At 42.5% G+C, this 17540-nt stretch overlaps 1 protein-coding gene and 2 long non-coding RNA genes across 4 annotated transcripts in view; all 3 read right to left on the reverse strand.

The window, feature by feature from the left end:
- Positions 1-17480, reverse strand: part of TCEANC2 (transcription elongation factor A N-terminal and central domain containing 2) — a 48084-nt gene extending 30604 nt beyond the window's left edge. Inside the window, exons 1-3 of one of the 2 annotated variants that reach the window (XR_013414515.1) lie at positions 17315-17480; positions 16561-16704; positions 1475-1616 (exon numbers count right to left, since the gene is read on the reverse strand). Coding sequence is in view for 1 of the 2 variants with exons in the window: in NM_001266853.1 (NP_001253782.1) it covers positions 1475-1616; positions 16561-16662 (244 nt within the window). In the remaining variant the exon portion in view is untranslated. 2 annotated transcript variants of the gene reach the window in all.
- Positions 4968-8251, reverse strand: LOC144333274 (uncharacterized). The gene is made up of 2 exons (XR_013401828.1): positions 6589-8251; positions 4968-5735 (listed from the first exon to the last, which is right to left on the reverse strand). It is a non-coding gene; the product is annotated as an uncharacterized LOC144333274 (long non-coding RNA).
- Positions 10801-13893, reverse strand: LOC144333257 (uncharacterized). Its single transcript, XR_013401816.1, has 2 exons — positions 12224-13893; positions 10801-10999 (listed from the first exon to the last, which is right to left on the reverse strand). It is a non-coding gene; the product is annotated as an uncharacterized LOC144333257 (long non-coding RNA).
- Positions 17481-17540: the final 60 nt, after the last annotated feature.

The raw sequence follows: 17540 nt of genomic DNA on the forward strand, positions 1-17540 counted from the left end.
ATACAGTATTTGTGGAATGTGCTTAACTATATACATATATATGTACACATATACATGTCATAAAATATTAATCACTAGTACCCTCTACTGGTGGAAATACTTTATCTGCTCATATGAATGGTCTTATTGCCCCCTAGTGATTATAACCTATAAAGACAAAATCCAGCAGCAGATGGGAGAACCTCCTTGGCTACAATAGTAGGGTTTTATATTCTTAAAGCATCTGATTTTCTCAGATTCTGGTTTATATTACAGAGGTACAGCTCTAAGACTCTTGGGGGGCCCTCTGGGGATTTTGCACAGCTCTTCCCAGCTGTTAGTGCCAGTTCTGAAGCTGCTCTCTCTTCTGCTTCTCATGAACAAGAGGTCAAGGGGAGGCAGACAAGGCAATGGCTGCCCTAGTGAGGGCAAGAACAGCAGCTGTGAATGACTGTCCTGGACTCCCTGGGGAGCTGGGAGCAGCTTGAGTAACACATGTTGGCACTTCCTTGCATATTATTCACAGTTGTGTACTGTACTAAAATGGCAATTCAACATGGTCCCCGACTTACCTTTTAAGTATCTCCAATGCTATAATATCAAGATGTAACTGAAATGTCACCTCCTCTATGAAGCCTTTTCTGAAGTCCCCAGTATATACCTTGTTTAGATTAGAATAGTACCCAGAACACTATTTACATGTTTTTATTTATAACCTACAATATTTCACTGTTCCCATTTGTCTATATGCTTGTCTCCGCTACCAAACCCTAAGTTTCTTTTTTTTTTTTTTGAGACAGAGTCTGAGTCGCCCAGGCTGGAGTGCAGTGGCACGATCTTGGTTCACTGCAACCTCTGCCTCCCAGGTTCAAGCAATTCTCATGCCTCAGCCTCCTGAGTAGCTTAAGATTACAGGCATGGACTACCATGTCTGGCTAATTTTTGTATTTTTAGTAGAGATAGGGTTTTGCCATGTTGTCCAGGCTGGTCTCAAACTCCTGACCTCAAGTGATTTGCTCACCTCAGCCTCCCCAAGTGTTGGGATTACAGGCATGAGCCACCACACCCAGCCCAAACCCTAAGTTTCTTGAGGTCACAAATGATGTCGTATCCATTTCTGCATACCCAGCATCTAGCACACTCAAAATGTTATCCATGTGTTATTGCCAGTTATGCCAGTAAGTACATAAATAAAATGTAAGCACTTAGAAACTTTCATGGTAATTTGACAAGGGTAATTCTATATCTGTTGAAACTAATTTTAAAAACGGGCTTGTATTTTGTACATTCCATTTCATTTTTCTGATTTTTTTTTTTTTATATATTACCAAGGTACTGGTCTGCAACCAACAGATAATTTTTTAAACAACAGTCCTTTACCAGGGAATTGAAAGCATTGATAAGGGAGATAACTTCATGTTTGAAGGAGAGAGGATGGAAAGAAGGGAGACAAAATATAAGCTTTCTTAAAAAATAAAATTAAGAAGGAATATACCTATCTTTGTTGATTTTAACACTTCCCTGGAGGGTATTTTCTTCTTTAATTCTTGTAAGGCTTCAATGAGATTCTCTTTGGTTTGATCAGGAAGTTCCAGCATAGTTTTCCATCTTTTTATGTCTTCTACAACCACAACTCTCTGGGAAAAAGAAAAGTCATTTGGAAAATGGAAAATTTGCATTAGAAAGACATCTGCCTTCACCTGAGCTAATGGGGCTCCTATTGACATATGAATTATTGATTATGACCTAAACCAAAGTACAGTGCATCTGATGGCCCCAAATGATGGGTAATTGCTTAAAAGCAGGTATGGCTTACTGCAAATCAGGAAGAGAGGTGCATCTATTAGGAAAAGTGCAAGTTTTAATCTTACCATCTCAGACACCACTGGGCACTTAGCAGTGAGAGGCAATAAGGATGAGAAGAGAAAAACAATGCTGAGGTGAATCAACTCTATAGCTCACTTAAGAGTGTCTTAATTCATAGGCAAGAACAATGAGTAGAGAAGTCAGGCATGTTTATTTCAACAATCAAAAGCACACTTCAGTAGTTCCCCACTTCCTAGAGGATAAAACTTAAAACTCTCTCTTGTTCCAGTAATTGTTTAAATCTTCAAACACATAGAAAGGTACAGCGAGTAACCCACTATTTATAATGGAAAAAATGAACACTTTGCCATTTCACATAAAATAATAAAACATTATAAAGTTTAAGTATCTTTGTACACTGCATCAACTCATTCCCCAGTTTAAGTATCTTTGTACACTGCATCAACTCATTCCCCTCCTTCCCTTCCTAGAAGAAACTATGTACCATCTTAAAGCTGATATGCATCTTATCATTAAGTATAAAAAATTAACAGTTAAAGAATCTGGGTGAAGGAGATGGGAAAGTTCTTCATACTGTGTTGCAAACTTTTCTTTTTTCTTTTTTGAGACGGAGTCTTGCTCTGTCGCCCAGCCTGGAGTGCAGTGGCCGGATCTCAGCTCACTGCAAGCTCCGCCCCCCAAGTTCACGCCATTCTCCTGCCTCAGCCTCCCGAGTAGCTGGGACTACAGGCGCCCGCCACCTCGCCCGGCTACTTTTTTGTATTTTTTAGTAAAGACGGGGTTTCACCATGTTAGCCAGGATGGTCTCAATCTCCTGACCTTGTGATCCGCCCGTCTCGGCCTCCCAAAGTGCTGGGATTACAGGCTTGGGCCACCGTGCCCGGCCCAAACTTTTCTATAGTGTTGAAATTATTCCACTAAGAATTTTTCAAAAAGTAAAGTGGGAGACTTTTAATTTTCTTTTATAACTACACACACAAAAAAATCTCATCTTGGATTGTTATTATCTGAGGGAGGTGGGCACAGTGAGGGAACTAAAGGGGATTCTGGGATTCTGGTAATACCTTTTTGATCTGGATGCTGGTGTGTTTATTGTGAAAATTCCTCATGTACACTTACAATTTGTGCACTTTTCTATATGCATTTTCTATATGATAGTTTGATAAAAGCAACAAAAAAAAGTCTTATCTCTCTCCCTTGGCTGGTGTCTGCTTCCAGCCTAGAAGCCTATGGTGGGAGGAGGGTATGTTTGATTTCCCTCTCACCCCAACTTTGCTTCTCTTCCTCTCCAATCCGCTTGTTTGCTTTGGTTTCTGACCCTTCCAGGTTCAAAGCCAGGAAAAGGAAAAGAGGAAAGGGGAAGGAAAAGCCTTACTTTAACATAGTGATACTATGCTAATCAGGTTTTACTACTACCTGGACTTGGCAGATGTTGAAAGCTGACTTTCTTTTTCTCGTATAGGTTACTTTTGCAGTTCCTTGGAAAGCTCCCACTGTTGAGCTCTCACCTGCAGTTCCCATACTGTGGGCACTGTCTCCTTCTGCCAGCCATCCATAAGTCCTCTCGATTTCCCAGTTTTTGGCAACCCACCTCCCACAGGCTCTCCCTGTAGGGATCCCACTGTCTTTCCAAGTATCTTTGTGGACCCATCCATTTTCATTCAATTCCAGGCCAGCCAGCATTTTCTCCCACACTTGCCCACACCTTTGTCCTAAAGAATTTGGTGAGTAACAGCCCTCCCAATGCACCCACTTCTCCTTTTGACATCAGTCAGCCACTCTCTGTCTTTAGACTTTCCCAGGCATAGTCTGATCTCTGTCCACCAACCCCAGGAACTAAAGTCAAGTTCTTCAAGTGAAAAAATACCGTGGCACTCTTGCTTCATCCAGAGGAATTCCCTCTCCCCTCTTCCTTTAACGTCAACCTACTTTATAGCTTATGGTGGGTGATGGGTTCAGGATCCCAAAACTGGTCTTCAGGTATTGCCTTCTGTATAGATGGTCTAGAATCGCATTGGGAAATATCATTTGATACCTACTGCTTTGTTCTCGGTCTTCAGGGGCATTAGTTAAAATTGAGACAGTCTTTTTCTAGGATCTGTTACAATATAAAATGGTATTAGTGTTAAACTGTATGAAAAATAAATCAATAAAGCCAAGTAAGGGGAAATTTTGAATAGGAAGAAAGTGCAAATATCATGTCTTTTTCACCAATGTATTTTATTGATTTATCCATACTTAAATATGTAATCCCGGTTGATCCATTTTAATAGTATTAAATAGTATTCAATTATTTTTATATACAAATGTCTTAGAAGTTTAAAACTATTCCCCTATTAAGTATTTAGTTTCTTTCCCCATATTTTACATGTTATAAACATTGTTTCAATGAACTCAATGAACTCCTGTCTATGACAGTTTTTTGTATATGGTCTTCATCTCTTTACTTTCAACTTTTCTGGGTCATTACACTTTACATAACCTGTGGCTGCTTTATTTTGTTCCCTGCCTCCTATTCCAATCTGAGAAACTCTATCTTTTAATAGGCATGTTTAATCCATTTGTATTTATTAGAACATATTTTCTCTTCTTTTGTATCTTCTATTTAACAGTTTTCTTTAATCTATTTTTTTCCTTTTTCCTTTTTTTGTTTTTTATAGATGGGGTCTTGCTCTGCTGCGCAGGCTGGGTGCAGTGGTAACAATCATAGCTCACTGTAGCCTTCAACTCCTGGGCTCAAGCAATCCTCCTGCCAGTTTCCCAAGTAGCTGGGAGTACAGGTACGTGCCACCATGCCTGGCTAATTTTTGTTGTTGTTGTTGTTGTTTTTGAGACAAAGTCTTGTTCTGTCACCCAGGCTGGAGTGCAATGGCACAACCTTGGCTCACTGCAACCTCCGCCCCTCCTCCCCCAACCTGTTCAAGCAATTCAGCCTCCCAAGTAGCTGGGATTGCAGGCATGCACCACCACGCTTGGCTAATTTTTGTATTTTTTGTAGACATGGGGTCTCACTCTGTTGCCCAGTGCCCAGGCTGGTCTCAAACTCCTAGCCTCAACTGATCCCCTCGCCTCAGTCTCTGAAAGTACAGGGATTACAGGTGTGAGCCACTGTGCCCAGCCCCTTTTTTTTTCCCTCTATGGTTTGGAAGTTATGTATTATATTTCTATCATTTGAGTGTTTACCCTTACAATTTTTATTTTTTTTATTTTTTTTTGAGACAGAGTCATGCTCCGTTGCCCAGGTTGGAGTGCAGTGGTGAGATCACACTGCAGCCTCGACCTCCTGGACTCAAGTGGTCCTCCCACCTCAGTCTCCCAAGTAGCTGGGACCACAGGTGGGCCACCACAACCTGCTGATTTTTAAATTTTTTTGTAGAGATTGGGTCTCACTATGTTGCCCAGGTTGGTCTCAAACTCCTGGGCTCAAGTGATCCTTCTGCCTTGGCTTCTCCAAGTGCTGGGATTAGAGGTGAGACACCATGCTCAACCTGTCCTTACAATGTTTAAGATGTATACTAACAGAAATTGATACCAGTATTCTCCTCACAAGCCTCTACTTCAGAAACCCCAATTCCATGGCTTCTCTATTCCTTATGTACTTTTTTCTTTCATATTTCTGTCTCTTCATTTCTCTATGATACATCCTGAGTGACTTCTTCAGAAATCCTAAGTATTTCTCTCTTTAGCTATGGCCTGCCTATGTTTAACCTGTTTGATATGTTTCTGCTTCAATAAGGATATTTTTTCATTGGACAAGTTCTGTTTTTCTTCTTCTCCAAACTTACCTATTCTCTTTTCATACTATTCTGTTCTTATCTTTTGGTTTCTATTCCTTTATGTCTGTGATCATGAGGTCTGGAGGCAGGGAACCTAAAGCTGATTCGCACTGACTTCCTAGAACGAAATCAAAAGGAAAACTCGGCTGGGCACTGTGGCTCACACCTGTAATCCCAGCACTTTGGGAGGCCAAAGTAGGCGGATCACCTGAGGTCAGGAGTTTGAACCAGCTTGGCCAACATGGCAAAACCCCATCTCCACTAAAAATACAAAAATTACCTGGGCATGGTGGCACATGCCTGTCATCCCAGTTACTCGGGAGGCTGAGGCACAAGAATCATTTGAACCTGGGAGGTGGAGGGTGCAGTGAGCCAAGATAGCACCACTGCACTCCAGCCTGGGTGACACAGCAATACTCTGTCTCCAAAAAAAAAAAAAAAAGGGAAAAATGCACAACCAACCAAACTGGTCTTTATTTGCATAGGGGTATAATTTTGTAACTTCATTTCAGCCTCTGATTGGTCCTCTCCTGGAACCAATCAGACATTTGCATAGGGTGTAACTTTGTAACTTCACTTCAGCCTCTGATTGGTCACCTTCTACAACCAATCATACTGGTTGCAGGCCACTACTTCATTTACACACATTACACACGGTGTAAGCCAAGTAACCAATGGGAAGCCTCTAGAGGGTATTCACACTATTCAAACCCCAGAAAATTCTGTAACCTGCACTCTTGAGCCTGCTTGAGCCCACTCCCACTCTGTGGAGTGTACTTACAATAAATCTATGCTTTCATTGCTTCATTTGTTGCTGTATGCATTCTGTCCAATTCTTTGTTCAAAACGCCAGGAATCTGGATACCCTCCACCAATAACAAACATTTTAAACATATTTATGTTTAAATTGTTTTTAAATGTTTAAAAACAAACTTAAACATATTTAAGGTCTCTTTGAGATTGTTTTCTTATCTTTACTTCTTGGGGTAGAAATTCTATTACTTACATCTGTCTGCTCATTCTCTCTCTTGGTAATTTATTTTCTTACAGACTTTGTAATTTCTGACCATTAGTTTATCCTTGTAGGGGATTGTGTTCTATGAAAGTCCTCTGCACTCTAGGATATGAAGTGTCTTAATAGAGAAATCTCACATTGGCCTTTGCCAAGATTTGAATTTTCTCAGTTCTAGGCCAGTTTTTATATTAATCTTTTTCAGTTTTGCAAATAGACTGAATTTAACTACAGCTAGCTTTCTGGGTTGGCAGGTTTCACATCTGTGGATTCAACCAACCATAGGTCAAAAGTATTTTTTTAAAAATAGATGGCTGCATCTGTATTGAACACATAGAGCCCTTTTTCCTTGTCACTATTCCATTAACAATACAGTATTAAAACTACTTACATAGCATTCATATTGTATTAGGTATTACAGATTGAGTATCCCTTATCCAAAACGCTTGGGGCCAGAAATGTTTGGGATTTGGGATTTTTGAATATTTGCATTATACTTACTGGTTGAGCATCCCTAATCCAAAAATTCAAAGTCCAAAATGTTCTCATGAGCATTTCCTTTGGGTACCATGTTGGCACTCAAAAGTGTTGGATTTTGCGACATTCTGGATTTCAGATTAGTATGCTCAACCTGTATAGTAATCTATAAATGATTTAGATTATATAAGAGGATCTATATAGAGTATAGGCAAATAGCACACCATTCTATATAACAGACATGAGCATTCGTGGATTTTGGCACCTGTTGGGGGTGGGGGGTCCTGGAACCAATCCCCCACAGATACTGAGAGACGATTGTATACATATTCATGCATGGTAATAAGAATGTGGTTCCAATTTATTATTATTGTCAACTCTTTTTCCATCTAAGACCCTGAGAAGGTAACAATCTGCTTCCCTGGACTAGTGGATGGAATTTTTCGAGCTCATTTGTCACAAACATACGGTAGTTCTGTTTTGGCTTCCAGCTTCACATGGGAGATCAGTTCTAGCTCCCCACATCACAATAGCCCAAGGTCTTATCTCCCATCCATACTGGCCTTGAAATCCAGCCCCTAAGCATTATATCTGGATTCAATGTTCCCTGGAACTATTCAGCTTCAGCTCCCACTTACAGCTCTGATTCTGGCATTCCTCTCTCTTCCTGGCACCTAAGGATTTCCCCTTCTTGTGTTCAAGCTCAGCTCTGTATTGGAGACTTTTTTTTTTTTTTTTTTTTTGAGACGGAGTCTGGCTCTGTTGCCCAGGCTGGAATGCAGTGGCGTGATCTCGGCTCACTGCAAGCTCCGCCTCTCACGTTCACGCCATTCTCCCGCCTCAGCCTCCCGAGTAGCTGGGACTACAGGCGCCCGCCATCATGGCTGGCTAATTTTTTGTATTTTTGGTAGAGACGGGGTTTCACCGTGTTAGCCAGGATGGCCTCCATCTCCTGACCTCGTAATCTGCCCCCCTCGGCCTCACAAAGTGCTGGGATTACAGGTGTGAGCCACCGCGCCCGGCGGTATTGGAGACTTCTAATCCAGCATTTCTTTTTTTTTTTTTTGAGACGGGAGTCTCGATCTGTCACCGGGGCTGGAGTGCAGTGGCTGGATCTCAGCTCACTGCAAGCTCCGCCTCCCGGGTTTACGCCATTCTCCTGCCTCAGCCTCCCGAGTAGCTGGGACTACAGGCGCCCGCCATCATGGCTGGCTAATTTTTTGTATTTTTGGTAGAGACGGGGTTTCACTGTGTTAGCCAGGATGGTCTCGATCTCCTGACCTCGTGATCCGCCCGTCTCGGCCTCCCAAAGTGCTGGGATTACAGGCTTGAGCCACCGCGGCCGGCCCTAATCCAGCATTTCTACATGGCTGGAATCGGGTTAAGGGTTCCACATCAGATAATTTCAACATATGGAACTAAAGAAGTCCAAACCCTAGCATGGCATAAAAGGCCTTCCATGACTTGGCTCCTGACATTCTTTTCAGTCTCATCATTTGCTCCAGATACACCAAACTATTTACAGCTTCCTTTTGAATTTCATACTCTTTGCCTGGGAAGTTCTTTCTTTGCCTCATTTACCTGATAAATACTTATTTATTTTTTTAAGACTCTTCAAGCATCACGTCTTCTATGAAGACTTTCTTGCCTCTCCTCTACCACATTTTACCATACTCCACTTTGCATCCCTCTGCAACTTGTATAGACTCCTATTATTGCATCTATGCTTTCTGCAAATACTTACCATCAACAAGGCTGTCTTTCCCTTGAGGGCTGGAACCATTTCTCATTTATCTCACTATCCCCAGTGCACAGTAGGTGTAACTGAACAAAACTATTTCTACCTTCAAGGACTAAGTATAGTACAGTTTTCAGATATGAAATTTTAGGTCAGGAATAGGAAAAACATCAGTCTATTCAAGAGCAAAAGAATTCCATATATATCAAGAAATGTCTCAATCTCTAAGCATTGGCCAGAAAATAGATCACTCTAATTACTTGGAGGAACAAAAGAAATGGACACAAAATATCAATAAGTATGCTACAATGAGTAGTAGAACAGTTACTGCCAGAAAGAAGATGTGCTTTCCAATATACCATCTGGTTTTACAGTTGTGGATTGCTGAAATGTCAGGTTTGACAAAACCAATTAGGGAAAATGATTCATTCATAAGCAGTTATGTGGGCACCATTCCACTGGTGGGGGCAGGAGGCAACATATTGGCTAGTTGATCCTACAAAGGAAGGAAAGGTTTATAGAACATTCTGAAGCAATTAACCTAAAAGAATGGGTATACTCTAGGACCTTTTAATTTTAAAAAATCTCTTACTGCAACCAACAGAAGAAATCACTTCCTCTTAAGGGAGTAAAAAGAGATTAACCAAATTAACCTTTACCACTTAAATGGACATTACATGAGCTCTATTGAGAATCACTTTTATAGAATGTGATAAGCCTATGGCAAAATTACTTGTAATATATAGTGATAACAGAAGTACAATGGTCCTAATATTCCAAGATTTTAATACCTCTTCAGTTTGGCATTCAGAAACTTCCACCTTTTTTTTTTTTTTTTTTTTTCTGGCTCACACTATCTGCAGGACCCAGATTGTCTAGTTCAAATCCCAACTTTGCCACTAATGGCTACGTGACTTCAAGCAAGCTACTTAATCTCTCTGTGCCTTAGTTTTTAATCTGTAAAATATAAATGATAAAAGCATACATTTCATAAAGCTATTATTAAGATTTAAAGAATTAATATTTGTAAAGCATTAGTTAGCACAATACCTGGCCCGTAAAAATTGACTCAATAAATGTTAGTAGTAATCCTTATTACTACTATCATCATCCTCCTCCTCAGCTTTGGTTTTACTATACAAGCCCCTCCTTTTCCATACATGAAAAGAGGAAACTATCAGTTTTTACTACATGCCAGGCCCAATGGTTAGCCCTTTCAACATGAATTTATTTACTTCGCTCTCATAATAATCATGCAGATGGGGTACTGTTATTTCTGATGTTATTGATGAGGAAACTGAGTCTTGAACATTTAGTAGGTTCTTGGCATTAAAACATAATGCTGATGTTTGGAAGTCACTTGGCAGAAAGTGGACCAAGCTGACTCTAACATTCACATTTAACTCAATTTCTTTTTAATTTGCCAGTGTGAACACACCAAGCATCACGCATACATAGAGGAAACAGAAGAGCACATACCACTCATTGAATGGTTGTATGTCACTACTTCCCTAGAGTATATCAGACCTAGCCAAATCCTCCCGTCCCTTTATGGTGCCCTGCCACATAGCCTTCTTTGGGCACTAAAACAGGTACTAAGCTCTCTCTTCTCTTACCTTTTTTTTTTTTTTTTTTTTTGAGACGGAGTCTCCCTCTGTCACCCAGGCTGAAGTGCAGTGGCGCGATCTCGGCTCACTACAACCTCTGCCTCCTGGGTCCAAGTGATTCTCCTTCCCTAGCCTCCTGTAATCCCGAGTAGCTGGGATTACAGGTGCCCGCCACCACGCCCGGCAAATTTTTGTATTTTTAGTAGAGTCGAGGTTTCACCATGTTGGACAGGCTGATCTCAAACTCCTGACCTCAGGTGATCTGCCCACCTCAGCCTCCCAAAATGCTGAGATTACAGGTGTGAGCCACCACACTTCTCTTAACTCTTAACCCTTATTGTCTATATGACAATTCTGTAATGGATCACATATAATTTTGTAGCATTTATTTTATTTTTTGAGACAGGGTCTTGCTCTGTTGCCCAGGCTGGAGTGCAGTCGTATGGTCATAGCTCACTACAGCCTCAACCTCCTGGGCTCGAGCAGCCCTCCCACCTCAGCCTCCCAAGTAGCTAGGACCACAGGTGCATGCCACCACGCCTGGCTAATTTTTTATTTCTTTTTTTTTTTTTTGAGACGGAGTCTCGCTCTGTCACCCAGGCTGGAGCACAGTGGCGCAATCTCGGCTCACTGCAACCTCCGCCTCCCAGGTTCAAGCAATTCTTCTGCTTCAGCCTCCCAAGCAGCTGGGACTATAGGCACGCGCGATCATGCCCAGTTAATTTTTGTACTTTTAGTAGAGATGGGGTTTCACCATATCAGCCAGGCTGATCTCAAACTCCTAATCTCATGATCCACCTGCCTCAGCCTCCCAAAGTGCTGGGATAATAGGTGTTAGCCACTGCGCCCGGCTGCTATTTTTTTTTTTTTTTTGGTAAAGATGAGGCCTCACCATGTAGCCTCACCATGTAGTTTGGTCTCAAACTCCTGGGCTCAAGTGGTCCTCCTGTCTTGGCCTTCCAAGTTCTGGGATTATAGGCACGAGCCACCACACCTGGCTTCATCATTTATTAACTTCTTATAATTTGATCACTTTTCAGCAAGTTTCATGAGGGTTCGTATTTTGATCTTAAATTTCTCTTACGTTCTCTATAGTACTTAGCGTTGTGCTATGCATAAGCTGTTTCACAATATTTGTAGAATACTTTACTATCAAAACCCTACAACGGCATGCCAGAATACAGATGATTACCGTTTATTCAATACTTTTTACCTACAGTGTAGCACACACTGTGTTAGGTCTTGGAGCAGAATCAGAACACAATAAGATATTACAGTCCTGGGTCTCAGGAATTCATAGTGGATTGGAGAAAACTACAGGTAATCAGACAATTACAATACAGTAGGGTAAGTGCTATGACAGATACTTGAACCAAATGTTGAGAGTTAATGAGAGAAAGATTAACTACCTTATAGAACCCAGAAAGAATTTCAACGTTCATTTATTTGACAAATATTTATTGACCACTTAGTATGTGTCAGGCACTGTGCTACGCCCAAGGGTAGAGAGGTAAATAAAATACTCAAGGTCCTGGCCAAGTGTAGTGGCTTATGCCTGTAATCCTAGCACTTTGGGAGGCCAAGGCAGATGGATCACTTGAGGTCAAGAGTTCAAGGCCAGGGTGGCCAACATGGTGAAACCCCATCTCTACTAAAAATGCAAAAATTAGTCGGGCGTGGTGGCGGGCCCCTGTAATCCCAGCTACTCGGAAGGCTGAGGCAGGAGAATCGCTTGAACCCAGGAGGCAGAGGCTGTAGTAAGCTGAGATCATGCCACCGCACTCTAGCCTGGGCGATAGAGCGAGACTCTGTCTTGGAAAAACAAACAAACAAAAAAACAAAACAAAACAAAAAAACAACTCAAGGTCCTGTAGTCATGGAGCTTATAATATAGGATTTATAGGCAAAGTGGTTCTTGAGTGGGTTGACAAATGGGTAGAAATTGACTCTGTAAAAAGAAACAGAAGGGCTTTCAAGGAAAAGAGACCAGCCTCAAGTTCAAGGAAGCCCTGAAGACATGGAAGGGAAGAGCTTACACAAAGAATAGCAAGAAATAAGGTGTGGCTGGAATGCATACATACAAAGGAGGGGCTACAAGGCATGAGATGATAAGCACACTGGGGTAGAACAGGTCTCATGTGCCATGCCAAGCCAAGCCTTTTATTTTACTTCATTTGGTCATTCAGAAAAATGTATTGCAGCCTACTATAGGCAAGTCCTGTGCCAGGAACCAGTGACACAAAATCAATGAGACATAGTCTTTCAAGAAGCTCAGAGCATAGCGGGGCACAGGCATGTAAAGAAACAACCATGATACAGCACAAATAAGTACAATGATACGGACATGTTTAATATACAGGGATGGCTCAAAGAAGGGAGTGATTAGATTGGCTCTGTGTCTCAGGAACAAAAGGGTGGTCAGGAAGGGCCCCATAGTAGAGGATTTGAACTAGATCATGGGAGATGAATAGGATTTTATAAAGGAATGATGACAACAATAATAGCAAACATTTACATAGTACTTAGTATAGGCCAGACTCTGTACCAAACACTTTACATATGTTGACTCACTCAAATTTCGTAATACCTTATAAAACAGGTATTATTGATCCCCATTTTATAGATTAAGACGGACACAGAGAGGCTAAATAACTGGACCAAGGTCACAAAGGTAGTAAGTGGCAGAGCTGGGATTTTAGTAAGGCAGTCTGGCTCCTAAGTCTGTGTTCTTAATTATTGCATTACATTGCCTCCAAGACAAGATAGTAAAGGAATTCCAGGCAAACAGGACAGTATATGCAAAGGCACAGAGGAAGGAAAGAGCACAACATCTTTGGGGAACTATGAATGGTTGACACTGGATGAGGCATAAATAAAAAGACTAGCAGGGGATGAGGCAGGCAGGTGTCAGGTCATGGAAGGCCTTGGGTGCCATGTAAAAAACTGTGATCTTTATTGATGGGTAATGAGAAATTATGGAAGGATTAGGCAGGAAAGTGACCTGAGTAGATTTTCTTTTCTGTTTTAGACATATTTCTCTGGTGTAAGAGTGGAATGGAGGTGAATGGGGGATGTCAAAGGCAGGGAGACAAGTCAACAGACCATAGCACTGCTCTAGATGAGAAGTATGATTCTGAACTTAAAGTGGAAGACAAGTTAGTATGGGCAAGAAGGACTTTTAGAAAGTAAAACTAAAAATTGAGGCCAGGCATAGTGGCTCATGCCTGTAATCCCAGCACTTTGGGAGACCAAGGAGGGCAGATAGCTTGAGCCCAGAAGTTCGAGACCAGCCTGGGCAACATGATGAAATCCTGTCTCTACAAAAAAAAAAAAAAAATTAGCCAGGTATTGTGGCATGTGCCTATAGTCCCAGCTATGATGTGATCATAGTCACTGCACAGTGATCATATCACTGCACTCCAGCCTGTGTGACAGAGCAAGACTCTGTCAAAAAAAAAAAAAAAAAGAAGAAAAGAAAAGAAAAAAGAAAATTCAATATAAGAGAAAAAAGAGTTAAGGATGGTTCCTGGATTTCTAGTCCCAGTTACTTGGTATATGGATATACATTAATACAGGAGAACAAGGAACAGGTTTGGAAGAAAAGCTAATGCATTTAAGGGGAATGTTATTACATATGCCTGCTGTTTTATTCTTTTTTTTTTGAAGTGGTATCTCACTTTGTCACCCAGGTTGCAGTGCAATGGTGCCATCCTGGCTCACTGCAACCTCTGCCTCCCAGGCTCAAGCAATCCTCCCATCTCAGCCTCCCGAGTAGCTGGGACTACCGGCGCGCCCCACCATACCCAGCTAATTTTTGTATTTTTTGTAGAGATGGGATTTTGCCAAGTTGCCCAGGCTGGTCTCGAACTCCTGGGCTCAGGTGATCGACCCCCCCTCGGCCTCCCAACGTGCTAGGATTACAGGCATGAGCCACTGAGCCCAGCCTGTTGTTTTATTTTTATTCCATAATTTTCACATCATTTATTTTCATCATCACACATAGTGATTTTCAACTGGGGCACGAGAAGGAACGAGAAGGGAGAGGGGTAGGAGGAGGTATATTAGAATATAGGTGTTTGAGCTGCATGCCGTGGCTCACGCCTATAATCCCAGCACTTTGGGAGGCCGAGGCGGGTGAATCACGAGGTCAGGAGCTCAAGACCAGCCTGGCCAACATGGTGAAACCCTGTCTCTACTAAAAATACAAAAAATTAGCCGGGTGTGGTGGTGGGCACCTCTAATTCCCCACTACTAGGGAGGTTAAGGCAGGAGACTCGCATGAACAGGGGAGGCAGAGGTTGCAGTGAGCCAAGATCCCACCATTGCCCTTAACCCCAGGCGACAGTGCGAAAATCCATCTCAAAAAAAAAAATAATAATAATAATATGGGTGTTTGTAGGTGTAAGTGAGTGTATGTGTAGTTCAACTATTCCTTCCCACCTTTTTCCTGGAGAGAGTCTGACATGATCCCTCATTGAGAATCACTGCTATGTACAATTATCCATGAATATTCTGACAAGGTAGAGACAGTTGAAAACCTTGAATGTGTTCTAAGCAGTCACAGAACTGCAAGACTAGGACAGACTTTAAAGATCATCTAGAGTTCAGTAGGGCTCAATCAAGTGCTGTCTGGAAATATGTGACGGCATTTTCAGTTATCAGAATGGGAGGTGCCATTGGCATTAGGTGCCTGAGAGCCAGGGATGGTAAGTATCCTGTAACTCACCAGCAGCTCCAAATAATGACGAATTATCTTGCCCCATGCAACAATAGCACCCCCTTGAAGAAACACTGATATAGTTCAACCTCCACATTTTATAGATGAGGAAACTGAGGTCTTAGAGAAGGGACTGACTTGCTACTAAAGATCACCTAGTTACCAGTAGGGCCTATTTATACTCTCCTTCACTGCTTTCCAATATGGGTCTGGTAAGTCTGTGGGACATCCAGAAAAGGAGTCCAACTGAGTATGTGTCAAGTACTCAGAATGCTGCCTCGCTCTTACAGTCCTTTGCACATTTTCTCTAGCCCCAGATCCTCCTACCTTCTGAAACCTAGGCTGGAGGTGCAGTTCTGGCAGTTTTAGCATAGAAAGCCTAAAGAATGGATGTCATCCTGGCCAAATACATAAAATGTGACAGAACTCTGAGGAGCACAAACACTAGGAACCTAGTAGAGGAAGAAGAACTGATAAAAGAAAATGAAAAAGTCAGAAATTTAAGAGGCAAGGTTCAGGATGACAAAGGGGACCAAGTACAAGTTGTTTTGTTTCATTTTAGTAAAATAATAATTACTTTAGCACTTATTGGGTGACTATGTTGATTGATTCATTGTATCTACTCTTTGCATCTTGCTTGCAGACATCAGACTGAGTTCAAGGCAGCAAAGAGTTCATTAAAACAGCCTCTTTCCAGCTGGGGGCAGTGGCTCACGCCTGTAATCTCAGCACTTGGGGAAACAGAGGCAGGTGGATCATTTGAGGTCAGGAGTTCGAGACCAGCCTGGCCAACATGGTGAAACCCTATCTCTACCAAAAACAAAAATTAGCCGGGTATCTGTAATCCCAGCTACTTGGGAGGCTGACGCAAGAAGATCATTTGAACCCGGGAGGTGGAGGCTGCAGTGAGCCAAGATCGTGCCACTGTACTCCAGTCTGGGTGACAGAGTGAGACCCTTTCTGAAAAACAAAAACAACAACGACAACAAAAAACAGCCTCTTTCCTGGTCTCAGCTGAAGCTGTAAAGCCATTTGATACAGTTCTGGGCAGTAAGATGTGAGAGAACAGCATCAAAACCCACCCCTAAATGAGTCTGTACAGGGTAGGTATATAGAATCATATCTGGTACTTTAACATTCCTAACAGACTACATTTTGCAAAAGAATAACAACAAATGGGACTTGTCCTACCAGCTACCATACATGCTGTAAACCAGAGTAATTACAAGGGTGTAGCAGAGGTGTGCGGAAATTGATAAATGTAAGTCTGTACAGCTATGGGGGAAACAAAGGAGGAGTGGTCAGGTACACTTTGCGGGAGGAGGCATAACAAGAAATAATTCATAGGTCTTTTCACAACAGAACCTCTGGTACCACCTTGCTATCAGTCCTTTGCACATTTCCTCTAGCCCCAGATCCCCTCTCACCTTCAGAGATTCAATCGTGGCCTGCTTGTAAACCTTTCCTCCAGAATCTTTCTTCTGAGGGCTATTCTGGATTCTAGGCGTTCGAACGACGAATTTATCCATTGTTAGGGGCCTCCGACTACCTTGACGTGCTTGCAGCGTGTTCTGGTCAAGAAAGACGGTAGATTCTAAAACCTCACTAAAGACTGCCGTGATATTTGCTCCCCAAAGTAACACAATTGAGTTCTCTGGAAGAATTCATGAATTATGGGGACTCGAGTGGAATTGACAAGATTTCCTCCTGAGGAACTTCCTAAGAATTGAAACTGTAAACAATCATCAGCCTACGTCCTGGGTTAGGAGGTTCCTAGATTCCAGAAGTGCACGCTCTAGGGGGGATTCCAATATTGCGGGGATTGGCCCAATATTGGAATCCCACCTAGAGCGTGCACCTAAGCCCTCTTCCAATTAAGATTGGGCTGTGGAAGGGTTAGGATTACACTAGGCTCAATGCCGCCCTCTTAACAATCACCTCACCACAGCCACAATCCCAAGGGTTGCCCTGGTAATCAGCAACTGACAACTACCTCCAGAACACAGCAGGGAGTCTCACAATACGCAGCCATCCCCTGGAACAAACTGCTTGGTGGTCAGAGGACCCTACCCACGGCTGTAATCTCTGGATCCCCGAACAAGGAGAAACCCCATCCTCCTCGTTCTCAGCACTCAGGATCCCGGGTAGGGGCACCTAACAACGGCCTGGCGTGAGACCCACCAGGAAAAGCAGCCCTGGCAGCTGCTGTTGGCGCCCTCCAGACTGCAACCCCGTAGGCTCCCAAGCCCAGTCGTCTGTGTTGAAACTAAATAGACGCTTCCTCCCAGGGCTGTAGTTCCTCTGAAGAAACTCCGCCGGCCCTCGCGCCTCTGGCCCACAGCGAACCACATTCCCCAGAATGCACTACGAAGAAATGCGGGCAGAAGGCGCGCCGAGGGCGGCTGTA

This window comes from Macaca mulatta, chromosome 1, assembly GCF_049350105.2.
Source record: "Macaca mulatta isolate MMU2019108-1 chromosome 1, T2T-MMU8v2.0, whole genome shotgun sequence".
In the NCBI taxonomy this organism is placed as follows: domain Eukaryota; kingdom Metazoa; phylum Chordata; class Mammalia; order Primates; family Cercopithecidae; genus Macaca; species Macaca mulatta.